The following is a 24,723-nucleotide window of genomic DNA, read 5'->3' as shown; positions in this document are numbered from 1 at the left end:
GTCCCAACCCATCACTATGGACAAAACTGAACTCATTACAACTTTAAGCTCCTTTCAGGGTTTTATTTCATCTCATAATCTTTTTTTTCTTCATTCAATCTCTGACATTCATTTTCCTTTTTTATCATGTGAACAGTGGGTTATCTCTCTGTAACATCATTTTACCGTGAACAGTGGGTTATCTCTCTGTAACATCATCATTTTATCATGAACAGTGGGTTAATCTCTCTGTAACATCATCATTTTATCATGAACAGTGGGTTATCTCTCTGTAACATCATCATTTTATCATGAACAGTGGGTTATCTCTCTGTAACATCATCATTTTATCATGAACAGTGGGTTATCTCTCTGTAACATCATCATTTTATCATGAACAGTGGGTTATCTCTCTGTAACATCATCATTTTATCATGAACAGTGGGTTATCTCTCTATAACATCATCATTTTATCATGAACAGTGGGTTATCTCTCTATAACATCATCATTTTATCATGAACAGTGGGTTATCTCTCTGTAACATCATCATTTTATCATGAACAGTGGGTTATCTCTCTGTAACATCATCATTTTATCATGAACAGTGGGTTATCTCTCTTTCCCATCATCATTTTATCATGAACAGTGGGTTATCTCTCTATCGCATCATCCTTTTATTATGTGAATAGTGGGTTATCTCTCTATTAGGTCATCACTGCTTCATCTCTCTCGCTTTCTCTCTTTCTTTCCCTCTCCGTGACTCACTCTATCTTGCTCTCATTCCTTTCTCTGTCTCTGTGATTTTGTCTACTCAGTCTCTTCTCATCCCTCTCACATTCTATTGTTCTCCCATTCTTTCTGATAATCCCTGTCCTTCTCTCTACATGTTTCTCTCTCCATCTGCCTATCCTTCTCTCTCTCTCCTTCTCTCTCTCACACTCTCTCCCTCTCTCCCCCCTCTCTCTCTCTCTCTCTCTCTCTTTCTCTCACTCTCTCTCCCCATCTCCCCCTCTCTCGCCATCGGTCTCTCTTTCTCTCTCTATCCCTCTATCTCTCCCTCTCCCTTTGTCTCCCTCTCTCTCTCTTCCTCTCTCTCTCCCCTCTCTCCCTCTCTCCCTCTCTCTCAATCTGTCTCTATTTCTCCTTCCCTCTTCTTCTCTCTCAGAGGTCTGTAGCATTGAGATGGTTTGTCACAACGTCCTGGGCTTCTAGATCCAGCTTCATTCCTCCTTCTTCTCCACCTCCTGCCATCCCTCCCCCCTCTCCTGCCATCCCTCCCCCCTCTCCTGCCATCCCTCCCCCCTCTCCTGCCATCCCTCCCCCCTCTCCTGTCATCCCTTTCCCCTCTTCTGCCATCCCTCCCTCCTCTCCTGCCTTCCCTCCCCCCTCTCCTGCCATCCCTCCCCCCTCTCCTGCCATCCCTCCCCCCTCTACTGCCATCCCTCCCCCCTCTCCTGCCTTCCCTCCCCCCTCTCCTGCCATCCCTCCCCCCTCTCCTGCCATCCCTCCCCCCTCTCCTGTCATCCCTTTCCCCTCTTCTGCCATCCCTCCATCCTCTCCTGCCATCCCTCCCCCCTCTCCTGTCATCCCTTTCCCCTCTCCTGCCATCCCTCCCCCCTCTCCTGTCATCCCTTTCCCCTCTCCTGCCATCCCTCCCCCCTCTCCTGCCATCCCTCCCCCCTCTCCTGTCATCCCTTTCCCCTCTTCTGCCATCCCTCCCTCCTCTCCTGCCTTCCCTCCCCCCTCTCCTGCCATCCCTCCCCCCTCTCCTGCCATCCCTCCCCCCTCTACTGCCATCCCTCCCCCCTCTCCTGCCTTCCCTCCCCCCTCTCCTGCCATCCCTCCCCCCTCTCCTGCCATCCCTCCCCCCTCTCCTGTCATCCCTTTCCCCTCTTCTGCCATCCCTCCCCCCTCTACTGCCATCCCTCCCCCCTCTCCTGCCATCCCTCCCCCATCTCCTGCCTTCCCTCCCCCCTCTACTGCCATCCCTCCCCCCTCTCCTGTCATCCCTCCCCCATCTCCTGCCATCCCTCCCCCCTCTACTGCCATCCCTCCCCCCTCTACTGTCATCCCTCCCCCCTCTCCTGCCATCCCTCCCCCCTCTCCTGCCATCCCTCCCCCCTCTACTGCCATCCCTCCCCCCTCTCCTGTCATCCCTCCCCCATCTCCTGCCTTCCCTCCATCCTCTCCTGCCATCCCTCCCCTCTCTACTGTCATCCCTCCCCCCTCTCCTGCCATCCCTCCCCCCTCTACTGTCATCCCTCCCCCCTCTCCTGCCATCCCTCCCCCCTCTACTGTCATCCCTCCCCCATCTCCTGCCTTCCCTCCATCCTCTCCTGCCATCCCTCCCCTCTCTACTGTCATCCCTCCCCCCTCTCCTGCCATCCCTCCCCCCTCTACTGTCATCCCTCCCCCCTCTCCTGCCTTCCCTCCTCCATATCCTGCCTTCCCACCTCCTTCCTCTCTTTCTTCTCCCTTCCCTCTTCCTCCCTTCCCTCCTCCATCTCCTCCCTCTCCTCCCTTCTCACCTCCTTCCTCTCTTTCTCCTCCCTTCCCTCCTCCCTCTCCTCCCTCTCCTCCCTTCCCACCTCCTTCCTCTCTTTCTCCTCCCTTCCCTCTTCCTCCCTTCCCTCTTCCTCCCTCCGGATGCACACTATCCATTCTCTGGTCACAGCGGAACACGGTCATGAACGCGGTCCTGTAGTTACTGTTCATCCACCCGTAGAGCAGAGGGTTGGCGAACGTTGAGCACATGGCCCCCACGTGGAACAGCGTGTACAGCAGTCGGAAGTCTCTCATGTCCAAGACGGAGCTGTCGATATCCGTGGCCAATTGAAAAGCGTGGAACGGCAGCCAGCTGACCGCGAACACCACGACCATGGTCACCAGCATCTTGGTGGTTTTGCGCCGGCGGCGGTGGCGGTCGTTGCGGCCGGCGGGGGACATGTGGGAACGGAGCTTGGACCAGATACGGGCGTAGGCGAAGGAGATGACGGCTAGAGGGAGAACGTATTGGAGGAGGAGCATGGAGATTGAATAGACTGTCCCGTCTGTTGAGCTGCCCGGCCACTTCTCTGTACACACCTGGAGAAGAGGAGAGAGTGGGTTAGTGTCTGTCTGTCTGTCTGTCTGTCTGTCTGTCTGTCTGTCTGTCTGTCTGTCGTGTGTGTGAGACCTACCTGTATAGACTGTCCTGGTGCCAGATTGAAGGTACCGTACTCTCTGAAGATAGCTAGTGGGCTGTGTGTGTGAGACCTACCTGTATAGACTGTCCTGGAGCCAGATTGAAGGTACCGTACTCTCTGAAGATAGCTAGTGGGCTGTGTGTGTGAGACCTACCTGTATAGACTGTCCTGGAGCCAGATTGAAGGTACCGTACTCTCTGAAGATAGCTAGTGGGCTGGCCAGCACTGCACTCAGCACCCATGTGGCGGCAATCACCCCGAAACACACATCCTTTCTCATCCTGGTCTCCAGGTGGTACACTATACACCTGTCAATCAATCAGTCCGTCAATCAATCAGCCAGTCAATCAGTCCGTCAGTCAGTCAGCCAATCAATCAATCAGCATGTCAATCACTCAGTCAATCTATCAGTCAGCCAGTCAATCTATCAGTCAGCCAGTCAATCAGCCAGTCAATCTATCAGTCAGCCAGTCAATCAGCCAGTCAATCAGCCAGTCAATCAATCAATCAGCCAGTCAATGAGCCAGTCAATCAGTCAGCCAGTCAATCAGTCAGTCAATCAATCGGCCAGTCAATCAATCAGTCAGCCAATCAATCAGCCAGTCAATCTATCAGTCAGTCAATCAGTCAGTCAATCAATCGGCCAGTCAATCAATCAGTCAGCCAATCAATCAGCCAGTCAATCAGCCAGTCAATCAGCCAGTCAATCAATCAGTCAGCCAGTCAATGAGCCAGTCAATCTATCAGTCAGCCAGTCAATCAGCCAGTCAATCAGCCAGTCAATCAATCAGTCAGCCAGTCAATCAGCCAGTCAATCAGCCAGTCAATCAATCAGTCAGCCAGTCAATTAGTCAGTCAATCAATCGTCCAGTCAATCAATCAGTCAGCCAATCAATCAGCCAGTCAATCTATCAGTCAGCCAGTCAATCAGCCAGTCAATCTATCAATCAGCCAGTCAATCAGCCAGTCAATCAATCAGTCAGCCAGTCAATCTATCAGTCAGCCAGTCAATCAGCCAGTCAATCAACCAGTCAATCAATCAGTCAGCCAATCAATCAGCCAGTCAATCTATCAGTCAGCCAGTCAATCAGCCAGTCAATCTATCAGTCAGCCAGTCAATCAGCCAGTCAATCAGTCAGCCAATCAATCAGTCAGTCAATCAATCAGCCAGTCAATCTATCAGTCAGCCAGTCAATCAGCCAGTCAATCAGTCAGCCAGTCAATCAGTCAGTCAATCAATCAGCCAGTCAATCAGCCAGCCAATCAATCAGCCAGTCAATCTATCAGTCAGCCAGCCAATGAGCCAGTCAATCAATCAGACAGCCAGCCAAACAATCAATGAATCAGTCAGTCAGTCAGTCAGTCATTCAGTCAGTCAGTCAAAAAATAATTTGATCAGTCAGTCAGTCAGCAGCTAAACTTGATGAAGTCTCACCTGTGTCTATCGAGGGCTATGACGTTGAGCGTCACCGTGGATACGTGGACAGCCAATCCCTGTGCATAGGGAAGCAGGAAACAAAGCACCTGGCCAAACTTCCACTCCCCGAGCAGAGTATAGACCAACGTGAAGGGGAGACATAATGTATTCACCAGGAGGTCAGCTAGAGAGAGAGAGGGGGGGGGGGAGATGGGGAGAGAGAGGGGGGAGAGGGAGAGAGAGGGGGGGAGAGGGAGAGAGAGGGGGGGAGAGAGGGAGAGAGAGGGGGAGAGGGAGAGAGAGGGGGAGAGGGAGAGAGAGGGGGGGAGAGAGAGGGGGGGAGAGGGAGAGAGAGGGGGGGAGAGGGAGAGAGAGGGGGGAGAGAGGGAGAGAGAGGGGGGAGAGGGAGAGAGAGGGGGGAGAGGGAGAGAGAGGGGGAGAGAGAGGGGGGGGGAGAGAGAAGGGGGGAGAGAGGGGGGGAGAGGGAGAGAGAGGGGGAGAGAGAGGGGGGGAGAGAGAAGGGGGGAGAGGGGGAGAGAGGGGGGAGGGGGAGAGGGGGGAGAGGGAGAGAGAGGGTGGGAGAGGGAGAGAGAGGGGGGGAGAGAGAGGGGGGGGAGAGGGAGAGAGAGGGGGGGAGAGGGAGAGAGAGGGGGGGAGAGAGGGAGAGAGAGGGGGGAGAGAGAGGGAGAGAGAGAAAGAAAGAGAGAGAGAGAAAACAAAAGCAAAGGCAAAGTCTTCTCATGCTTTGAAAATGTCAAATTAGTTTTCGACTCAATGTGGCATGAGGGTCTGCTATACAAATTGATGGAAAGTGGTGTTGGGGGAAAACATACGACAATATAAAGTCCATGTACACCAACAAGTGTGGGGTTAAAATTAGCAAAAAAACACACATTTATTTCCACAGGGCCGTGGGGTGAGACAGGGTTGCAGCTTAAGCCCCACCCTCTTCAACATATACATCAACGAATTGGCGAGGGCAGTAGAACAGTCTGCAGCACCCGGCCTCACCCTACTAGAAAACCGAAGTCAAATGTCTGCTGTTTGCTGATGATCTGGTGCTTCTGTCCCCAACCAAGGAGGGCCTACAGCAGCACCTAGATCTTCTGCACAGATTCTGCCAGACCTGGACCCTGACAGTAAATCTCAGTAAGAGATAATGGTGTTCCAAGAAAGGTCCAGTTGCCAGGACCACAAATACAAATTCCATCTAGACACCTTTGCCCTAGAGCACACAAAAAACGTCCACAAAACTTCCACAAAGCTGTGAACAATCTGAGAGACCAGGGAAGAAGGGCCTTCTATGCCATCAAAAGGAACATAAAATTCAACATACCAATTAGGATCTGGCTAAAAATATTTTAATCAGTTATACCAACCAGGACCCCCTGAACTTTGTCTGCAAGCCACTATTCTTTGTTCTTGGTGCTGAACATATCTAACCAACAGACTTCACTATTCAACACTGTTTTATTTACCTTTATTTAACTAGGCAAGTCAGGTAAGAAAAAAATATGATTTACAATGACGGCCTACCGGGGAAAAGTGGGTTAACTCTCTTGTTCAGGTGCAGAACGACAGGTTTTTACCTTGTCAGCTCGTGGATTTGATCCAGCAACCTTTCGGTTACTAGTCCTACACTCTAACCACTAGGCTACCTGCCGCCCCTACACTCTAACCACTAGGCTACCTGCCCCCCCTACACTCTAACCACTAGGCTACCTGCCCCCCCTACACTCTAACCACTAGGCTATCTGCCACCCCTACACTCTAACCACTAGGCTACCTGCCGCCCCTACACTCTAACCACTAGGCTATCTGCCGCCCCTACACTCTAAACACTAGACTACCTGCCCCCCCTACGCTCTAACCACTAGGCTACCTGCCCCCCCTACACTCTAACCACTAGGCTACCTGCCCCCCCTACACTCTAACCACTAGGCTACCTGCCCCCCCTACACTCTAACCACTAGGCTACCTGCCCCCCAACGCTCTAACCACTAGGCTAGCTGCCCCCCCTACACTCTAACCACTAGGCTATCTGCCCCCCTACACTCTAACCACTAGGCTACCTGCCGTCCCTACACTCTAACCACTAGGCTACCTGCCCCCCCTACACTCTAACCACTAGGCTACCTGCCGTCTCCACACTCTAACCACTAGGCTACCTGCCGCCCCTACACTCTAACCACTAGGCTACCTGCCGTCTCTACACTCTAACCACCAGGCTACCTGCCCCCCCTACACTCTAACCACTAACCTACCTGCCCCGCCTACACTCTAACCAATAGACTACCTGCCGTCTCTACACTCTAACCACTAGGCTACCTGCCCCCCTACACTCTAACCACTAGGCTACCTGCCGTCCCTACACTCTAACCACTAGGCTACTTGCCCCCCCTACACTCTAACCACTAGGCTACCTGCCCCCCCTACGCTCTAACCACTAGGCTACCTGCCCCCCCTACACTCTAACCACTAGGCTACCTGCCCCCCCTACACTCTAACCACTAGGCTACCTGCCCCCCCTACACTCTAACCACTAGGCTACCTGCCCCCCAACGCTCTAACCACTAGGCTAGCTGCCCCCCCTACACTCTAACCACTAGGCTATCTGCCCCCCTACACTCTAACCACTAGGCTACCTGCCGTCCCTACACTCTAACCACTAGGCTACCTGCCCCCCCTACACTCTAACCACTAGGCTACCTGCCGTCTCCACACTCTAACCACTAGGCTACCTGCGCCCCTACACTCTAACCACTAGGCTACCTGCCGTCTCTACACTCTAACCACCAGGCTACCTGCCCCCCCTACACTCTAACCACTAACCTACCTGCCCCGCCTACACTCTAACCAATAGACTACCTGCCGTCTCTACACTCTAACCACTAGGCTACCTGCCCCCCTACACTCTAACCACTAGGCTACCTGCCGTCCCTACACTCTAACCACTAGGCTACTTGCCCCCCCTACACTCTAACCACTAGGCTACCTGCCCCCCCTACACTCTAACCAATAGACTACCTGCCCCCCCCCTACACTCTAACCACTAGGCTACCTGCCCCCCTACACTCTAACCACCAGGCTACCTGCCTCCCCTACACTCTAACCACTAGGCTAGGCTACCTGCCGTTCCTACACTCTAACCACCAGGCTACCTGCCTCCCCTACACTCTAACCACTAGGCTAGGCTACCTGCCATTCCTACACTCTAACCTCTAGGCTACCTGCCCCCCTACACTCTAACCACCAGGCTACCTGCCGCCTCCACACTCTAACCACTAGACTAGCTGCCTCCATCTGCCGCCCTGTTTTGGTATTAAACATGTCAAACCTTGTTAGAGCCTCACTATTCAACACTGTGTTTTGGTATTGAGCATAACCTTGCCAACAGTCTTCACTAACATATGCCCCAGCGGAGTGTGAAACCTTTGGGAGGTAAACACAGAAACACAGACACACACACACACAATCGTGTGTGATGTATTTAAACCGGGGGCGTCGTTAACACTTTCACAAAAAAAAGCCCAATGTCACAGGAACACACACTAAACATAATGAACACTTGCACAACACAGGAGGAAGTTGGTGGCAACTTAATTGGGGAGGACAGGCTGGTGGTAATGGCTGGAGCAGATGGTTTCAATGTGTTTGATGCACGCATCATTCCAGCACTTATTATGAGCCAGCTTTCACTGCTGCACACGCACGCACGCACGCACGCACGCACGCACGCACGCACGCACGCACACACACACACACATAAACACGCACACGCACACATACATTCTTGCCAATAACCAGACCCAATGGGGCAGAGGATAGACTGAAGGATTAATACACACAGATACTCATGCACACACACACATATGCACGCACGCATGCACACAGACACACAGACACACACACACATATGCACACACACACCGACCCCCAAAGTCTACAAAAAAACATAAAAATATTACATGACAGTTCATCTAAGTCATCACTCAAACTAACCTAGGGGCATCGAAAACACACACACACACGCACCGCGCACACACACACAGACACACACAGACACACACACACACACACACACACACACACACACACACACACACACACACGCACCGCGCACACACACACAGACACACACAGACACACACACACACACACACACACACACACACACACACACACACACACACACACACACACACACACACACACACACACACACACACACACACACACACACACACACACACACACACACACACACACACACACACACACACACATTCTGAGAATGAGGTACTGCTGATTTGGTTTCTTTCTGAATGTAACTTGTTGAGAAAGAGAGAGACAGACAGACAGGTAGACAGACAGGTAGACAGACAGACAGGTAGACAGACAGGTAGACAGACAGGTAGACAAGTACACAGGCAGACAGACAGGTAGACAGACAGACAGGTAGACAGACAGGTAGACAGACAGGTAGACAAGTACACAGGCAGACAGACAGGTAGACAGACAGGTAGACAGACAGGTAGACAGTCAGGTAGACAGACAGGTAGACAGACATGTAGACAGACAGGTAGACAGACAAGTACACAGGCAGGCAGAGAGTCAGGTAGACAGACATGTAGACAGACAGGTAGACAGACATGTAGACAAGTACACAGACAGGCAGACAGTCAGGTAGACAGACATGTAGACAGACAGGTAGACAGTCAGGTAGACAGTCAGGTAGACAGACAGACAGGCAGACAGACAGGCAGACAGTCAGGTAGACAGTCAGGTAGACAGTCAGATAGACAGTCAGGTAGACAGACATGTAGACAGACAGGTAGACATAAATGTAGACAGACAGACAGACAGGCAGACAGTCAGGTAGACAGTCAGACAGGCAGACATACAGGCAGACAATGTAGACAGACAGATGTAGATGTAGACAGACAGACAGACAGACAGACAGACAGACATAAATGCAGTCAGACAGACATGCAGACAGACAGACAGTCAGGTAGACAGTCAGGTAGACAGACAGACAGACCGACAGGCAGACAGTCAGGGAGACAGACAGACAGACAGGCAGACAGTCAGGTAGACAGGCAGACAGGCAGACAGTCAGGCAGACAGTCAGATAGACATGCAGACAGGCAGACAGTCAGACTGACATGTAGACAGACAGGCAGACAATCAAGTAGACAGTCAGACAGGCAGACAAGCAGACAGACAGGCAGACATACAGGCAGAGAGTCAGACAGACATGCAGACAGGCAGACAGTCAGGTAGACAGTCAGGCAGACAGACAGGCAGACAGTCAGGTAGACAGTCAGATAGACAGGCAGACAAACAGACAGGCAGACATGCAGACAGGCAGACAGTCAGGTAGACAGTCAGGCAGACAGACAGGCAGACAGTCAGGTAGACAGTCAGATAGACAGGCAGACAGACAGACAAGCAGACATCCAGACAGGCAGACAGTCAGGTAGACAGTCTGGCAGACAGACAGGCAGACATGCAGACAGGCCGTCTATATAAAAAGCTACCTACCGACGGCGAGGTTAGCTATGAAGAAGTTAGTAACTGTCCTCAGCGTTTTAAAGCGATACACCACGTATATGACCAGAGAGTTACCCACTACTCCTAGTAGTATAATGGTACTGTAGGCTAGTATTAAAACCACCTGGACCCCTACTAGCTTAGTACTGTCCCCCAGTCCTGCCAGAGAGCTGTCCCCGTACCCGCCCACACCGGGACCGTACCCTCCCAAGTCTCCCAAATCCAGGAGGCGAGTGTCTGCGTAGAGAGACTGGAGGGGCGACGACGACTCTTCCGTTGGGGGGTCGTCGACGCCGGGGTCGTAGGCGTGGTAGCCGGGGTATAGGTCATTGCCGTGGAGACCGGCGTCGGAGAAGAGAAGGGATGCATCTTGGGAGATGTTGGCGGGAGAGAGTAGATCCATTTCTATGGTTTCTCGTCACATGTCCGTCGGTCTTGACGCACACGCGGGTGTGTATACACACACACCAACACACACGTGCACAAAGAGAGTTCTGGAAAGAAAGATGTGAGAAGCAAATAGGTGAGTGTTAAGATGCCACATGACACACACACACACGTGTAACATGTGGTAACAGAGACAGTCACTGTGGCTGGGTGGTAACATGTTGAGACAGTCACTGTGGCTGAGTGGTGACATGTGGTAACAGAGACAGTCACAGTGGCTGGGTGGTAACATGTAGAGACAGTCACTGTGGCTGGGTGGTAACATGTGGTAACAGAGACAGTCACAGTGGCTGGGTGGTAACATGTAGAGACAGTCACTGTGGCTGGGTGGTAACATGTGGTAACAGAGACAGTCACAGTGGCTGGGTGGTAACATGTAGAGACAGTCACTGTGGCTGGGTGGTGACATGTGGTAATAGAGACAGTCACTGTGGCTGGGTGGTAACATGTAGAGACAGTCACTGTGGCTGGGTGGTGACATGTGGTAACAGAGACAGTCACTGTGGCTGGGTGGTAACATGTAGAGACAGTCACTGTGGCTGGGTGGTAACATGTAGAGACAGTCACTGTGGCTGGGTGGTAACATGTTGAGACAGTCACTGTGACTGGGTGGTAACATGTGGTAACAGAGACAGTCACAGTGGCTGGGTGGTAACATGTAGAGACAGTCACTGTGGCTGGGTGGTAACATGTTGAGACAGTCACTGTGGCTGGGTGGTAACATGTAGAGACAGTCACTGTGGCTGGGTGGTAACATGTAGAGACAGTCACTGTGGCTGGGTGGTAACATGTTGAGACAGTCACTGTGGCTGGGTGGTAACATGTTGAGGCAGTCACTGTGGCTGGGTGGTAACATGTGGTAACAGAGACAGTCACAGTGGCTGAGTGGTAACATGTGGTAACAGAGCCAGTCACAGTGGCTGGGTGGTAACATGTGGTAACAGAGACAGTCACAGTGGCTGAGTGGTAACATGTGGTAACAGAGACAGTCACAGTGGCTGGGTGGTAACATGTGGTAACAGAGACAGTCACAGTGGCTGAGTGGTAACATGTGGTAACAGAGACAGTCACAGTGGCTGGGTGGTAACATGTAGAGACAGTCACTGTGGCTGGGTGGTGACATGTGGTAACAGAGACAGTCACTGTGGCTGGGTGGTAACATGTAGAGACAGTCACTGTGGCTGGGTGGTGACATGTGGTAACAGAGACAGTCACTGTGGCTGGGTGGTAACATGTTGAGACAGTCACTGTGACTGGGTGGTAACATGTAGAGACAGTCACTGTGGCTGGGTGGTAACATGTAGAGACAGTCACTGTGGCTGGGTGGTAACATGTAGAGACAGTCACTGTGGCTGGGTGGTAACATGTTGAGACAGTCACTGTGGCTGGGTGGTAACATGTTGAGACAGTCACTGCGGCTGGGTGGTAACATGTGGTAACAGAGACAGTCACAGTGGCTGAGTGGTAACATGTGGTAACAGAGACAGTCACAGTGGCTGGGTGGTAACATGTGGTAACAGAGACAGTCACAGTGGCTGAGTGGTAACATGTGTTAACAGAGACCGTCACAGTGGCTGGGTGGTAACATGTGGTAACAGAGACAGTCACAGTGGCTGGGTGGTAACATGTAGAGACAGTCACTGTGGCTGGGTGGTAACATGTTGAGACAGTCACTGTGACTGGGTGGTAACATGTAGAGACAGTCACTGTGGCTGGGTGGTAACATGTTGAGACAGTCACTGTGGCTGGGTGGTAACATGTGGTAACAGAGACAGTCACAGTGGCTGGGTGGTAACATGTGGTAACAGAGACAGTCACAGTGGCTGAGTGGTAACATGTAGAGACAGTCACTGTGGCTGGGTGGTAACATGTAGAGACAGTCACTGTGGCTGGGTGGTAACATGTTGAGACAGTCACTGTGGCTGGGTGGTAACATGTTGAGACAGTCACTGTGGCTGGGTGGTAACATGTGGTAACAGAGACAGTCACAGTGGCTGGGTGGTAACATGTGGTAACAGAGACAGTCACAGTGGCTGAGTGGTAACATGTGGTAACAGAGACAGTCACAGTGGCTGGGTGGTAACATGTGGTAACAGAGACAGTCACAGTGGCTGAGTGGTAACATGTGTTAACAGAGACCGTCACAGTGGCTGGGTGGTAACATGTGGTAACAGAGACAGTCACTGTGGCTGGGTGGTAACATGTTGAGACAGTCATTGTGACTGGGTGGTAACATGTGGAGACAGTCACTGTGGCTGGGTGGTAACATGTAGAGACAGTCACTGTGGCTGGGTGGTAACATGTTGAGACAGTCACTGTGGCTGGGTGGTAACATGTAGAGACAGTCACTGTGGCTGGGTGGTAACATGTAGAGACAGTCACTGTGGCTGGGTGGTAACATGTGGTAACAGAGACAGTCACAGTGGCTGGGTGGTAACATGTGGTAACAGAGACAGTCACTGAGAGAGTGAGATAGAGAGAGAATGATCTGAGTGACAAGTTAAGAAGGGCCTTCTACGCCATCAAAAGGAACATCAAATTTGACATACCAATTAGGATCTGACTAAATATACTTGAATAAGATAGAACCCATTTCCCTTTATGGTTGGTTGGTCTGGGGTCCGCTCATCAACCAGGAATTCACAACATGGGACGAACACCAAATTGAGGCTCTGCATGCAGAATTCTGCACAAATATACTTTGTGTACAATGCAAAACACCAAATAATGAGTTGCACTTCCTAACCTCTTGCCAAATGTATTTTGTTATTTTTTTATTTATTTAACCTTTAACTAGGCAAGTCCATTAAGAACAAATTCTTATTTACAATGACGGCCTAGGAACAGTATGACCATATTACAGACACATATTTCTCTCAGATTACACAGACCCACAAAGAATTAGAAAACAAATTACATTTTGATTAACTCCCATATCTACTGGGTGAAATACCACAGTGTGACATCACAGCAGCAAGATTTGTGACCTGTTGCCACAAGAAAAGGGCAACCAGTGAAGAACAAACAACATTGTAAATACAACCCATATTTATGTTAATTTATTTTCCCTTTTGTACTTTAACTATTTTCACTATTTGTGAAGAGAAGAGCTGAACCTCTTACCTGAGATATAGAGAGGGGGGGGGGAAGGAAGGAGAGAAAAGGAGAGAGGAAGACAGAGAGGGAGAGAGAGAGGGAGAGAGAGAGCGAGAGAGAGAGAGGGAGAGAGAGAGAGAGAGAGAGAGAGGAAAAGAGAGCGAGAGAGAGAGAGCGAGAGAGAGAGAGAGAGAGAGAGAGAGAGAGAGAGAGAGAGAGAGAGAGAGAGAGAGAGAGAGAGAGAGAGAGAGAGAGAGAGAGAGAGGGAGAGAGAGCGAGCGAGAGAGAGAGAGAGAGAGAGAAAGAGAGAGAGAGAAAGAGAGAGAGAGACAGAGACAGAGACAGAGACAGAGACAGAGACAGAGACAGAGACAGAGACAGAGACAGAGAGAGAGACAGAGAGAGAGACAGAGAGAGAGAGACAGAGAGAGAGAGAGTATAACTAAATGCTTCTGTTTCTAGCTCCAACAGTGCAGTAATATCTAACAATTCACAACAATACACACAAATCTAAAAGTAATATAATGGAATTAAGAAATATACAAATATTAGGACGAGCAATGTCGGAGTGGCACTGACTAAAATACAGTAGAATAGAATACAGTATATACATATGAAATGAGTAAAGCAGTATTTAAACATGATTAAAGTGACTTGTGTTCCATTATTTAAGTGACCAGTGATTCCATGTGTATGTATATGGGGCAGCAGCCTCTAAGGTGCAGGGTTGAGTAACCGGGTGGTAGCCGGTTAGTGATGGCTATTTAACAGTCTGATGGACTTGAGATAGATGCTGTTTTTCAGTCTCTCGTCCCAGCTTTGATTTACCTGTACTGACCTCACCTTCTGGATGGTAGCGGGGTGAACAGACAGTGTCTCGGGTGGTTGTTGTCCTTGATGATCTTTTTGGCCTTCCTTTGACATCGGGTGGTGTAGGTGTCCTGGAGGGCAGGTAGTTTGCCCCCCAGGGTGCATTGTGCAGACCTCACTACCCTCTGGAGAGCCTTGCGGTCTAGGGCGGTGCAGTTACCGTACCAGGCGGTGATACAGCCCGACAGGATGCTCTCGATTGTGCACCTGTAAAGGTTTGTAAGGGTTTTAGGAGCCAAGCAAAATTCCTTCAGCCTCCTTAGGTTGAAGAGGCGCTGTTTCGCCTTCTTCACCACGCTGTCTGTGTGGACCATTTCAGATTGTCAGTGATGTGTATGCCGAGGAACTTGAAGCTTTCACCTTCCCCACTGTGGTCCCTCTGCTGTTTCCTGAAGTCCACGATCAGCTTCTTCGTTTTGGGGCCCCGAGCTTAATGATGAGCTTGGAGGGTACTATGGTGTTAAAGGCTGAGCTGTAGACAATGAACAGCATTCTTACATAGGTATTCCTCTTGTCCAGGTGGGATAGGGCGGTGTGCAGTGTGATGGCGATTGCGTCACCTGTGGACCTATTGGGGCGGTATGCAAATTGTAGTGGGTCTAGGGTGCCAGGTAAGGTGGAGGTGATATGGTCCTTAACTAGCCTCTCAAAGCACTTCATGATGACAGAAGTGAGTGCTACGGTGCGGTAGTCATTTAGTTCAGTTACCTTTGCTTTCTTGGGTACAGGAACAATGGTGGACATCTTGAAGCAAGTGGGGACAGCAGACTGGGATAGGGAGAGATGTAATATGTCCGTAAACACTCCAGCCAGCTGGTCTGCGCATGCTCTGAGGACGTGGCAAGGGATGCCGTCTGGGCCGGCAGCCTTGCGAGGGTTAACACGTTTAAATGTTTTACTCACGTCGGCCACAGAGAACGAGAGCCCACAGTCCTTGAGAGCGGGCCGCGTCGATGGCACTGTGTTATCCTCAAAGCGGGCGAAGAAGGTGTTTAGCTTGTCTGGGAGCAAGACGTCGGAGTCCGTGAAGTGACTGGTTTTCCCTTCGTAATCCATGATTGTCTGTAGACCCTGCCACATACGTCTCGTGTCTGAGCCGTTGACTCCACTTTGTCTCTATGTAACGGATGTGAAATGGCTAGCTAGTTAGCGGGTACGCGCTAGTAGCGTTTCAATCAGTTACGTCACTTGCTCTGAAACCTAGAAGTAGTGTTGCCCCTTGCTCTGCAAGGGCCGCGGCTTTTGTGGAGCGATGGGTAACGATGCTTCGTGGGTGTCAGTTGTTGATGTGTGCAGAGGGTCCCTGGTTCGCGCCCGTGTCGGGGCGAGGGGACGGTTTAAAGTTATACTGTTACATTGATGCTGTTGACCCGGATCACTGGTTGCTGCGGAAAAGGAGGAGGTTGAAAGGGGGGTGAGTGTAACGGATGTGAAATGGCTAGCTAGTTAGCGGGTACGCGCTAGTAGCGTTTCAATCAGTTACGTCACTTGCTCTGAAACCTAGAAGTAGTGTTGCCCCTTGTTCTGCAAGGGCCGTGGAGTGATGGGTAATGATGCTTCGTGGGCGACCGTTGTTGATGTGTGCAGAAGCTCCCTGGTTCGCGCCCGGGTCGGGGCGAGGGGACGCTGTAAAGTTAAAACTGTTACATCTATACTGACGTTTTACCTGTTTGATTGCCTTGCGGAGGGAATAACTACACTGTTTGTATTTGACCATATTCCCAGTCACCTTGCCATGGTTAAATGCAGCGGTTAGCGCTTTCAGTTTAGCGCGAATGCTGCCATCTATTCACGGTTTCTGGTTTGGGTAGGTTTTAATAGTCACAGTGGGAACAACATCCCCTTTACATTTCCCGATGAACTCAGTCACCGTGTCAGTGTATACGTCAATGTTATTATCCGAGGCTACCGGAACATGTCCCAGTCTACGTGATCAAAACAATCTTGAAGCATGGATTCTGATTGGTCAGACCAGCGTTGAATAGACCTTTGAGTTTCTGCCTATAAGAAGGGAGGAGCAAAATGGAGTCGTGATCTGATTTGCCGAAGGGAGGGCGGGGGAGGGCCTTGTAGGCATCCCAGAAGAGAGAATAGCAGTGGTCGAGTGTTTTCCCAGCGCGAGTAACACAGTCAATGTGTTGGTAGAACTTCGGTAGCGTTTTCCTCAAATTTGCTTTGTTAAAAGACCTTCTCTTGAAAAAAGTGAAAAAATCCACTGTTGCTGTTGACTGGGATGAATGCAGAAGCAGCTTTCAGAAGTAGGAAAATACACTTTGTGACTGATGTCCGATATAAGGGCATGTACGTGATAGGCCTATCTGGCTTATATGATTATGATGGTCATAATGCTTCATGACAGTGTCATAAAGTGTCTTTTTTTAGTCCAAGTAAAGTGACACAGGATGGTCATAATGCTTCATGAATGTATCATAAAGTGTATTTTCTACAAGTTATTTAAAATATAATGAAAAAACATGACTGTAAAGAATTCATTTCAAAGACAACAAAGGATTTAATAAACAACATTTAAAATGGAAACTTCTGACTTGAATAAATGTGGGTTCTGACACTCTTATGTAGGTGTCATAACCAGCCATAACATAACACAACATATGTCACGACAGGTGTAAATATATGTGTCATGACAGTTTTAGGACCATATTATGACAGGATATGACAAGTTATGTCAGCTGTTATGACATATTATGACATGGTTAGGACCATGACAGAACATGTTACGACACTGTGCATCAAGTAAATTTCCATAACAGAATTTAAAAAAAGTAATTTTGGATCAATGTAGATAGTTTCAAAGACATGCAACTTAAAACTTAAATTTCGATTTGAAATCATTTTGACATCAGAGAAACCTTGAATCTTATTTGAGTCAGAAAAGGATAGTCATATGATAAGATATACTAAACGTTGCAGAGAGCCTATCCAACTGACAATCTCTTAGAAACAAATATCAACTATTGGAACCAAGATTTAAAAAAGAACTGATGTTGGCACAAGGTAGGGAGAAAGTTGGAGAATAATTAACGAAATTACAGTTAGTGAAAATGTGTGCTTAATCCAGTATAAACTAATGTTTAGAATGTATTTTACAAGAGACAAAATTCACAAATTCTACAGCAAAACTAAAAATGACTCAATAATAAAAGCTTTTCTGGGAATGAAGTTGTGGGCAGAGCTAGAAATTACCTGTCAGAAGTATTACAATATAAACATAATTTTAACGGACTAGGGATGGAGGTGTGAGCATGCAGGTCTGGGCAGACGAGATGTAGTGGTGTGATGTAGTCATAGTGTCTTTAAGCTGTCGTTCGTATGTACACGTTTTTGGGGGAAATGTTAAAAGAAAAATTAAGTTAAAGCACAAGTTTATTTTTTGGTGTTTATTTTTTTTATTACCCTATTCCAAACCGTAACCCTTACCTTAAACATTCAGAATTAAATGCCTAAACTCAACCATCGAAATTTGGCGTTCGTGGGCTAACGTCGGATTCTGAATTGAGACTGTGCGAGCTTGTTGAAGGGTCAGTGTGACACACATACACACACACACAGCTTGTTGAAGGGTCAGTGTGACACACATACACACACACACACACACACACACTTAGCCTACCTTTCCCTCTGTCACACGCAAATGTCAAATCCACTCACAGATGTCCAGTCCTCCAACCCATTAGTTGTAGGCTAACACATCCAATAAAGCTCTACTAATAACATATTATATCTTGTCACTAAATAATGCTCGACATTGTCATTCTCAACGATCAAACTGTTATATTCTGGTAGAGATCAGATACCTAAAACCCACAGAAACAATCCCAGAGCTCAAAGTCGCGACCATTGGTTTCAGTTTGCTGTTCCTTTAATCCTTCCATATTCCGGTGAAATCTGTTTTCAATCTGTTGAAAAAAAGATAATAAAAAGTACCGGAAAGCTGATCCTGTTCATTTCCACGTTAAACCGAGCCAGATGTTGTTTCTCTGCGCGACGCTTCAACGATGACATCAATTCACGCGCACTGAACAGAGAGACCGACTAAGCGGACTGCACGAAGCAAGTCCGGTAAGTTGTGTGTGAGCGCGGAGAGTATCCAACCGGGAGGAGGAGAGAAGTATGGATGGAGAGAGAGAGAGAGGGAGGGTCTATTGTTTCCTGTCTATTGTTTCCTGTCGACTCAGGAAACATTGGCTGTAACTGTGCCAGTGTGCGTGTGTGTGAAAAAATAAATGCATTTTTTGTTTTTAAACGTAGAAGAGAGACATCTGTTCAACATAGAAGGTTGGAAGAGAGACATCTGTTCAACATAGAAGGTTGGAAGAGAGACATCTGTTCAACATAGAAGGTTGGAAGAGAGACATCTGTTCAACATAGAAGGTTGGAAGAGAGACATCTGTTCAACATAGAAGGTTGGAAGAGAGACATCTGTTCAACATAGAAGGTTGGAAGAGAGACATCTGTTCAACATAGAAGGTTGGAAGAGAGACATCTGTTCAACATAGAAGGTTGGAAGAGAGACATCTGTTCAACATAGAAGGTTGGAAGAGAGACATCTGTTCAACATAGAAGGTTGGAAGAGAGTCATCTGTTCAACATAGACGGTTGGGTATTTAATTGTGGAAGTTTCAATACCTCACGTCAGACAGTTCTAACAGGACAGTATGCTCTAATTAGCAATGGGAACCAATAGGTACAGTGGATGGCTCTGACATGTGCAACACACACACACACACACTCAAATATGGACGCACGCACTCGAATGCACGCACATGGCATAAACATGACCTATCTTCTGTCTTTCCTCTCACCTTCAGAAGTCATGGCAGGGCAACACATGCACACACACATGCACACACACACACACACACGCACACGCACACACACACGCACACACACACACACACACACACACACACACACACACACACACACACACACACACATCAACATGACTGATGTATGCATCAGGTTGTAAGTTTGAATCAAGCGATAAGGTTTTCTTTTAAATTTTTTAAGAATTGAGGATGAGGATGGGCGCGAGTAACCATTCAGAGTTAATGCCTAACCTTAACCATTCAGAGTTAATGTATAACCTTAACCATTGAGAGTTAATGCCTAACCTTAACCATTCAGAGTTCATGCCTAACCTTAACCATTCAGAGTTAATGCCTAACCTTAACCATTCAGAGTTAATGTCTAACCTTAACCATTCAGAGTTAATGTCTAACCTTAACCATTCAGAGTTAATGTCTAACCTTAACCATTCAGAGTTAATGTCTAACCTTAACCATTCAGAGTTAATGTCTAACCTTAACCCTTCAGAGTTAATGTCTAACCTTAACCATTCAGAGTTAATGACTAACCTTAACCATTCAGAGTTAAAGCCTTACCTTAACCATTCAGAGTTAATGACTAACCTTAACCATTCAGAGTTAATGTATAACCTTAACCATTCAGAGTTAATGCCTGACCTTAACCATTCAGAGTTCATGTCTAACCTTAACCATTCAGAGTTAATGACTAACCTTAACCATTCAGAGTTAATGTATAACCTTAACCATTCAGAGTTAATGACTAACCTTAACCATTCAGAGTTAATGTCTTACCTTAACCATTCAGAGTTAATGCCTAACCTTAACCATTCAGAGTTAATGTCTAACCTTACCCATTCAGAGTTAATGACTAACCTTAAAATGACTAACCTTAACCATTCAGAGTTAATGCCTAACCTTAACAATTCAGAGTTAATGTATAACCTTAACCATTCAGAGTTAATGCCTAACCTTAACCATTCAGAGTTAATGACTAACCTTAACCATTCAGAGTTAATGGATGACACACAGCTGTACATTTCAATGAAACATGGTGAAGCCCCAAAATTGCCCTCGCTAGAAGCCTGTGTTTCAGACATAAGGAAGTGGATGGCTGAAAACGTTCTACTTTTAAACTCGGACAAAACAGAGATGCTTGTTCTAGGTCCCAAGAAACAAAGAGATCTTCTGTAAAATCTGACAATTAATCTTGATGGTTGTAAAGTCGTCTCAAATAAAACTGTGAAGGACCTCTGCGTTACTCTGGACCCTGATCTCTCTTTTGACGAACATATCAAGACTGTTTCAAGGACAGCTTTTTTCCATCTACGTAACATTGCAAAAATCAGAAATTTTCTGTCCAAAAATGATGCAGAAGAATTAATCCATGCATTTGTTACTTCTAGGTTAGACTACTGCAATGCTCTACTTTCCGGCTACCCGGATAAAGCACTAAATAAACTTCAGTTAGTGCTAAATACGGCTGCTAGAATCCTGACTAGAACCAAGAAATTTGATCATATTACTCCAGTGCTAGCCTCTCTACACTGGCTTCCTGTTAAGGCAAGGGCTGATTTCAAGGTTTTACTGTTAACCTATAAAGCGTTACATGGGCTTGCTCCTACCTATCTTTCCGAGTTGGTCCTGCCGTACATACCTACACGTACGCTACGGTCACAAGACGCAGGCCTCCTAATTGTCCCTAGAATTTCTAAGCAAACAGCTGGAGGCAGGGCTTTCTCCTATAGATCTCCATTTTTATGGAATGGTCTGCCTACCCATGTGAGAGACGCAGACTCGGTCTCAACCTTTAAGTCTTTATTGAAGACTCATCTCTTCAGTAGGTCCTATGATTGAGTGTAGTCTGGCCCAGGAGTGTGAAGGTGAACGGAAAGGCTCTGGAGCAACGAACCGCACTTGCTGTCTCTGCCTGGCCGGTTCCCCTCTCTCCACTGGGATTCTCTACCTCTAACCCTATTACAGGGGCTGAGTCACTGGCTTACTGGTGCTCTTTCATGCCGTCCCTAGGAGGGGTGCGTCACTTGAGTGGGTTGAGTTACTGACGTGATCTTCCTGTCTGGGTTGGCGCCCCCCCTTGGTTTGTGCTGTGGTGGAGATCTTTGTGGGCTATACTTGTCTCAGGATTGTAAGTTGGTGGTTGAAGATATCCCTCTAGTGGTGCGGGGGCTGTGCTTTGGCAAAGTGGGTGGGGTTATATCCTTCCTGTTTGGCACTGTCCGGGGGTATCATCGGATGGGGCCACAGTGTCTCCTGACCCCTCCTGTCTCAGCCTCCAGTATTTATGCTGCAGTAGTTTGTGTCGGGGGGCTAGGGTCAGTTGGTTATATCTGGAGTACTTCTCCTGTCTTATCCAGTGTCCTGTGTGAATTTAAGTATGCTCTCTCTAATTCTCTCCTTCTCTCTTTCTTTCTCTCTCTCGGAGGACCTGAGCCCTAGGACCATACGTCAGGACTACCGGGCATGATGACTCCTTGCTGTCCCCAGTCCACCTGGCCTTGCTGCTGTTCCAGTTTCAACTGTTCTGCCTGCGGTTATGGAACCCCTACCTGTCCCAGACCTGCTGTTTTCAACTCTTAATGATCGGCTATGAAAAGCCAACTGACATTTATTCCTGATTATTATTTGACCATGCTTGTCATTTATGAACATTTTGAACATCTTGGCCATGTTCTGTTATAATCTCCACCCGGCACAGCCAGAAGAGGACTGGCCACCCCTCATAGCCTGGTTCCTCTCTAGGTTTCTTCCTAGGTTTTGGCCTTTCTAGGGAGTTTTTCCTAGCCACCGTGCTTCTACACCTGCATTGCTTGCTGTTTGGGGTTTTAGGCTGGGTTTCTGTACAGCACTTCGAGATATTAGCTGATGTACGAAGGGCTATATAAAATAAACTTGATTGATTGATTAATGTATAACCTTAACCATTTAGAGTTAATGCCTAACCCCATTCAGAGTTAATGTATAACCTTAACCATTTAGAGTGAATGCCTAACCTTAACCATTTAGAGTTAATGTATAACCTTAACCATTTAGAGTTCATGTATAACCTTAACCATTTAGAGTGAATGCCTAACCTTAACCATTTAGAGTTAATGTATAACCTTAACCATTTAGAGTTAATGTATAACCTTAACCATTTAGAGTGAATGCCTAACCTTAACCATTTAGAGTTAATGTATAACCTTAACCATTTAGAGTTAATGTATAACCTTAACCATTTAGAGTTAATGTACAACCTTAACCATTTAGAGTGAATGTACAACCTTAACCATTTAGAGTGAATGTATAACCTTAACCATTCAGAGTTAATGCCTAACCTTAACCATTTAGAGTGAATGCCTAACCTTAACCATTTAGAGTGAATGCCTAACCTTAACCATTTAGAGTGAATGCCTAAACTTATCCTTAAACACGTCAAATTTGGTGGAGGATGTTTTTGCCTGATTTAGATATGTTTCTGCTTATAATTTACAACACGTTGGTATGCTATTTGTTAGTCGACTTGTCTATAATTAGATACATTGTCACGTGTGCTCCCTATCCTGCCTCTAGATCTCCAGACTGCTCGTTATGGCGCACACCTGTCACCGTCGTTACACGCACCTGCGCATCATCAGACTCACCTGGACTCCATCACTTCTCTGATTACCTGCCGTATATATATATATGTCACTTCCTTTGGTTCCTTCCCTATATACAGTGGGGAGAACAAGTATTTGATACACTGACCATTTTGCAGGTTTTCCTACTTACAAAGCATGTAGAGGTCTGTAATTTTTATCATAGGTACACTTCAACTGTGAGAGAAGGAATCTAAAACAAAAATCCAGAAAATCACATTGTATGATTTTTAAGTAATTAATTTGCATTTTATTGCATGACATAAGTATTTGATACATCAGAAAAGCAGAACTGAATATTTGGTACAGAAACCTTAGTTTGCAATTACAGAGATCATACGTTTCCTGTAGTTCTTGACCAGGTTTGCACACACTGCAGCAGGGATTTTGGCCCACTCCTCCATACAGACCTTCTCCAGATCCTTCAGGTTTCGGGGCTGTCGCTGGGCAATACGGACTTTCGGCTCCCTCCAAAGATTTTCTATTGGGTTCAGGTCTGGAGACTGGCTAGGCCACTCCAGGACCTTGAGATGCTTCTTACGGAGCCACTCCTTAGTTGCCCTGGCTGTGTGTTTCGGGTCGTTGTCATGCTGGAAGACCCAGCCACGACCCATCTTCAATGCTCTTACTGAGGGAAGGAGGTTGTTGGTCAAGATCTCGCGATACATGGCCTCATCCATCCTCCCCTCAATACGGTGCAGTCGTCCTGTCCCCTTTGCAGAAAAGCATCCCCAAAGAATGATGTTTCCACCTCCATGCTTCACGGTTGGGATGGTGTTCTTGGGGTTGTACTCATCCTTCTATTCCTCCAAACACGGCGAGTGGAGTTTAGAGCAAAAAGCTCTATTTTTGTCTCATCAGACCACATGACCTTCTCCCATTCCTCCTCTGGATCATCCAGATGGTCATTGGCAAACTTCAGACGGGCCTGGACATGCGCTGGCTTGAGCAGGGGGACCTTGCGTGCACTGCAGGATTTTAATCCATGACGGCGTAGTGTGTTACTAATGGTTTTCTTTGAGACTTTGGTCCCAGCTCTCTTCAGGTCATTGACCAGGTCCTGCCGTGTAGTTCTGGGCTGATCCCTCACATTCCTCATGATCATTGATGCCCCACGAGGTGAGATCTTGCATGGAGCCCCAGACCGAGGGTGATTGACCGTCATCTTGAACTTCTTCCATTTTCTAATAATTGTGCCAACAGTTGTTGCCTTCTCACCAAGCTGCTTGGCTATTGTCCTGTAGCCCATCCCAGCCTTGTACAGGTCTACAATTTATCCCTGATGTCCTTACACAGCTCTCTGGTCTTGGCCATTGTGGAGAGGTTGGAGTCTGTTTGATTGAGTGTGTGAACAGGTGTCTTTTATACAGGTAACGAGTTCAAACAGGTGCAGTTAATACAGGTAATGAGTGGAGAACAGGAGGGCTTCTTAAAGAAAAACTAACAGGTCTGTGAGAGCCGGAATTCTTACTGGTTGGTAGGTGATCAAATACTTATGTCATGCAATAAAATGCAAATTAATTACTTAAAAATCATACAATGTGATTTTCTGGATTTTTGTTTTAGATTCCGTCTCTCACAGTTGAAGTGTACCTATGATAAAAATGACAGACCTCTACATGCTTTGTAAGTAGGAAAACCTGCAAAATCGGCAGTGTATCAAATACTTGTTCTCCCCACTGTATGTCACTCCCTTTGGTTCCTTCCCTAT

At 47.8% G+C, this 24,723-nt stretch overlaps 1 protein-coding gene across 1 annotated transcript; it reads right to left on the bottom strand.

Moving 5' to 3' along the window:
- Positions 1 to 52: 52 nt before the first annotated feature.
- On the bottom strand, positions 53 to 18,622 carry npy2rl (neuropeptide Y receptor Y2, like). The gene is made up of 6 exons (XM_071334162.1): positions 18,180 to 18,622; positions 10,127 to 10,629; positions 4,601 to 4,766; positions 3,320 to 3,473; positions 2,509 to 3,064; positions 53 to 1,206 (listed from the first exon to the last, which is right to left on the bottom strand). Exons 2-6 carry the CDS (start codon positions 10,536 to 10,538, stop codon positions 1,142 to 1,144), a joined length of 1,353 nt encoding a protein of 450 aa, XP_071190263.1. The 5' UTR covers positions 10,539 to 10,629; positions 18,180 to 18,622; the 3' UTR covers positions 53 to 1,141.
- Between the last annotated feature and the right edge of the window lie 6,101 nt (positions 18,623 to 24,723).

This window comes from Salvelinus alpinus, chromosome 11 (assembly GCF_045679555.1).
Source record: "Salvelinus alpinus chromosome 11, SLU_Salpinus.1, whole genome shotgun sequence".
Taxonomy (NCBI): domain Eukaryota; kingdom Metazoa; phylum Chordata; class Actinopteri; order Salmoniformes; family Salmonidae; genus Salvelinus; species Salvelinus alpinus.
Note: the sequence above shows the minus strand (reverse complement) of the source record. Positions and strands in the feature narration are given on the sequence as shown.